Source organism: Micromys minutus (genome assembly GCF_963924665.1).
Source record: "Micromys minutus genome assembly, chromosome: 7".
NCBI lineage: Eukaryota > Metazoa > Chordata > Mammalia > Rodentia > Muridae > Micromys > Micromys minutus.
In genome coordinates, this window is record NC_137976.1 from 35,583,340 (window position 1) to 35,585,912 (window position 2,573).

The following is a 2,573-nucleotide window of genomic DNA, read 5'->3' on the forward strand; positions in this document are numbered from 1 at the left end:
GCTCCAATGTCTCTCACTTTTTGCACAATTTCAAATCAATTTCTGTCTACTGACTTCCCTCATTTACCCATGTGTCTGAAAAAGTTTACCAACTCATTTCTTTCATCACGCTCAACCTCTCTTCATTCCTGAACATTATGTGAGTGGACATTAGAATGAGAGGATCAGCTTCACTATGAAAATGTGTGTAATAACATTTTGAGGGGATGGATAGTAAGTTTAGATCTGTAGATGGATCATTTCTTATAGGTAAAAATCCTGGTTAAAATATCTCTAACTTTAATTAAGACTTTTTATTTCAAGCCACCCAACCAGTGCTATGGCATCAAATCTTCTTACCACTATTTGAATTTAAGTACTTTTTGTTCAAAGATATCTGTTTGAAAAAGGCATATCAACAAACATGTGTTTTGTAAGCTCAGGGTTTGGTTTTATTTAGTTATTAAGGGAAGAATGAAAATATTTCCTTTTCCTTATGCCACTTTTATTTATTTTTTTCTAAATGTATCCTCTTTAATTCTTCAGTGTACTTAATGAGTCAATCTGTGGATTGCTCTCAGAAAAATAAATCAGTTCTTGTCTTAACACAAGAATGCAATGAGATAAAACCATCTTTATTCCACTTAGCTTGACATGGCTTTGACTGTATTTTCATTCATTCTTTGGACTATGTTCAAATATCTGTCTATTTATGTGTAATATATGTGAGTTGAATTTCTTCAGCAATAATATTCACCATTTTACAGCAAATATGTCATGGAAGACATTTGATGGCTCTCAGGTTTCCTGAGGTTTTCTTCTCTGCACTCTCATACAAACCTGCCAACAACATAGAGTAAATGTGACACGACTTTCATGCTGCCTAATATAATTTTATCTCTAAAGTACCACACCCATGTGCTTTTGAGAGAAATAAAATGATTATAATATTTGGTACATACATAACATAATAACATGGAATTATAAATTGTTTACATGTTTTTTCTTTAATCATGATATAAAAACACATTATTAAAAGTATAGAAGTATTCATATGAGCAATGAATATAGATATCTACTAATGTACTAAAGATATAATTGTACATTTAAATGAAATTTAATAATCTTGTCCAATATTTGTAATTTCAAAGTTGCTTAAATGAGAAATATTCATATTTACCCCTATAAGCATTGTGAATTTTAATAAAATTAACCAATATTAATAAGATCTAAACCGATATCTTCAGCATTTTTTTCAGAGAATCTATGACCTGCTTATTTCTGAGGCTGTAGATAATTGGATTTAATACAGGAATTATAACTGTATAAAACAGAGAGAGGATCATGTCTTGATCATCTACTTCTGAAGATGCAGGATGTACATACATAAAAAGAAGAGGTCCGTAGTATAAAGATACAGACAAGAGGTGGGCACCACAGGTAGAAAAAGCCTTCCTTATTCCCTTGTCAGACTTCTTTTTTAAAATTGTAAAGAGAACAAATGTGTAAGAAATAAGAACAGTCATAATGGTAAACACTTGTATTGAACCAGAGAAAATGAAAATGATCAGATAATTTAAAGAAGGATCAGTACAGGAAATTTTTAACAGTGGTATAACATCACAGTAAAAATGATATAGTATGTTGGAATTACAGAAAGTTAATCTGGATAAAAAGCTTTCATGAATCACAGCATGAAGAAAGCCACCTGCAAATGATAAGGCTAATAGTCGAATGCATAATCCATTAGTCATAATTATTGGATAAAGCAAAGGATTACATATAGCTGCGTAGCGATCATAAGCCATTGCTGCCAAGAGAAAACATTCTGTGGTCACACTTATTGCAAAGGAAAAAAATTGTGTCATGCACTCAGCGGCAGAAATCACCTTGCCCTTGTCCAAAAGATTAAATAGCATCTTTGGTGTCACTGTAGATGATAACCAAGTATCCACAAAAGCCAAGTTACTAAGGAATAAGTACATGGGGATGTGAAGTCTAGGGTCATTCCAGATGAGAGTGATCAGACCAAGGTTTCCCACAAGAGTCATGAGGTATATTACTAAGAACACTAGGAACAGGAGGGTTTTCCACTGTGGTTGGCATGTGAGACCTGTGAGAATGAACTCTGACCATCGAGTTTCATTCTTATTCTCCATGTTGTCATTGGATGTCTCCTAAAATAGATGTAATAAATGGTAGATAAGTAGTGACTGAGAAAGGCTTATGAGAATATTGAAAAAGCTTCTAGTGATGAAACAATATATTAGACTTCCCTCATGGCCTGTATAACATTAAAACAGAAGGATTACTCTGGAAATTAAAAATAATAGAAATTTTCAATTGATTCAATGCATTAAGGTGTAAATAGTAACATTATGAATGAATTGGAGAACTTCTAAGCTTGTGATACATTAAGAAATGCACTGGCACTGGACATTTTGTCTTGTATGTAATGAATAAACATGAGGAAAGCTATTGGAATATATTGAAGTATAAATTACATTGACTGTCTTGTAAAGGAATTTTCAATTTTTCCCTTGGGGATCAGCTTCTAATGAGATTTACAAGATGCAGAATGATTTTTACAGATA

General features: G+C 32.3%; 1 protein-coding gene across 1 annotated transcript; it reads right to left on the reverse strand.

Moving 5' to 3' along the window:
• Positions 1 to 1,208: 1,208 nt before the first annotated feature.
• Positions 1,209 to 2,138, reverse strand: LOC308422530 (olfactory receptor 5H17; the record flags this gene model as incomplete). Its single annotated transcript, XM_080919169.1, has 1 exon — positions 1,209 to 2,138. The coding sequence occupies one exon, from the start codon at positions 2,136 to 2,138 to the stop codon at positions 1,209 to 1,211; it is 930 nt and encodes a 309-aa protein (XP_080775295.1).
• Positions 2,139 to 2,573: the final 435 nt, after the last annotated feature.